The following is a 749-nucleotide window of genomic DNA, read 5'->3' as shown; positions in this document are numbered from 1 at the left end:
CACTCCATGCCTACATAAAAGATGCATACTATTTCTCAAAGTTTAATCTTAAATCTGGATTTTGGCAGATTGGCCTAGATCCTAAAGATCGACCAAAAACAGCCTTCTACATCCCAAATGCTCATTACCAATGAACAGTCCTCCCATTTGGCTTGAAAGTAGCTCCTTCATTGTTTCAGAAGACTATGGTTCGAACCTTTGAACCCATCTTACACAGTGCTTCGATCTACATTGATGACATACTACTCTTCTCTCCCAATGAAGACAGTCATAAAGAACTCCTACAACAGTTCTATCAAATCTGTAACTAGTATGGAGTAATGCTTTCATCAAAGAAATCTGAGATTGGAGTCAAAGAGGTTAATTTTCTTGGTATGCATTTTTCTTATGGCAAATATATCCCATAACCTCACATTGTAGAAAGACTCCCAGAATTTCCAGAAAAGGATATGACAGTCAAAGAGATTCAAAAGTTTTTGGGAATTATTAATTATGTTAGACACTTTATTCCCAACATTGCTCCTTATATTTCACAATTATCAAAGCTACTGAAAAAGAATCCCCCTCCATGGGGATCAGCCCAAACAGAAGCAGGAAAAATCTTGAAGAAAATTGCTCAAAATCTTCCTCCGCTAAAAATACTAGGCGAAGGAAAAAGGATTCTGCAAACAAATGCAAGTGATCATTACTGGGGTGCAATTCTGATTGAAGATGTCCAAGGACAACAGCTTTTTCTGTGGATATGCTAG

General features: G+C 37.2%; 1 protein-coding gene across 1 annotated transcript; it reads left to right on the top strand.

The window, feature by feature from the left end:
- Nucleotides 1-320: 320 nt before the first annotated feature.
- Nucleotides 321-749, top strand: LOC145956045 (putative mitochondrial protein AtMg00860). Its single transcript, XM_083071600.1, has 2 exons — nt 321-372; nt 421-749. The coding sequence occupies exons 1-2, from the start codon at nt 321-323 to the stop codon at nt 747-749; spliced, it is 381 nt and encodes a 126-aa protein (XP_082927726.1).

This window comes from Cajanus cajan, chromosome 3 (genome assembly GCF_000230855.2).
Source record: "Cajanus cajan strain Asha chromosome 3, NIPB_CcT2T_4, whole genome shotgun sequence".
Classification (NCBI taxonomy): domain Eukaryota; kingdom Viridiplantae; phylum Streptophyta; class Magnoliopsida; order Fabales; family Fabaceae; genus Cajanus; species Cajanus cajan.
This window is presented reverse-complemented; position numbering and strand designations above follow the sequence as displayed.

What these genes read in the sequence shown, in the direction of transcription:
- LOC145956045 (XM_083071600.1), top strand. Translation starts at nt 321, where the DNA reads ATGCTTTCATCAAAGAAATCTGAGATTGGAGTCAAAGAGGTTAATTTT. An exon ending in CAAAGAGGTTAATTTTCTTG is followed by an intron (nt 373 to 420) that starts GTATGCATTTTT and finishes CTCACATTGTAG; the next exon opens with AAAGACTCCCAGAATTTCCA.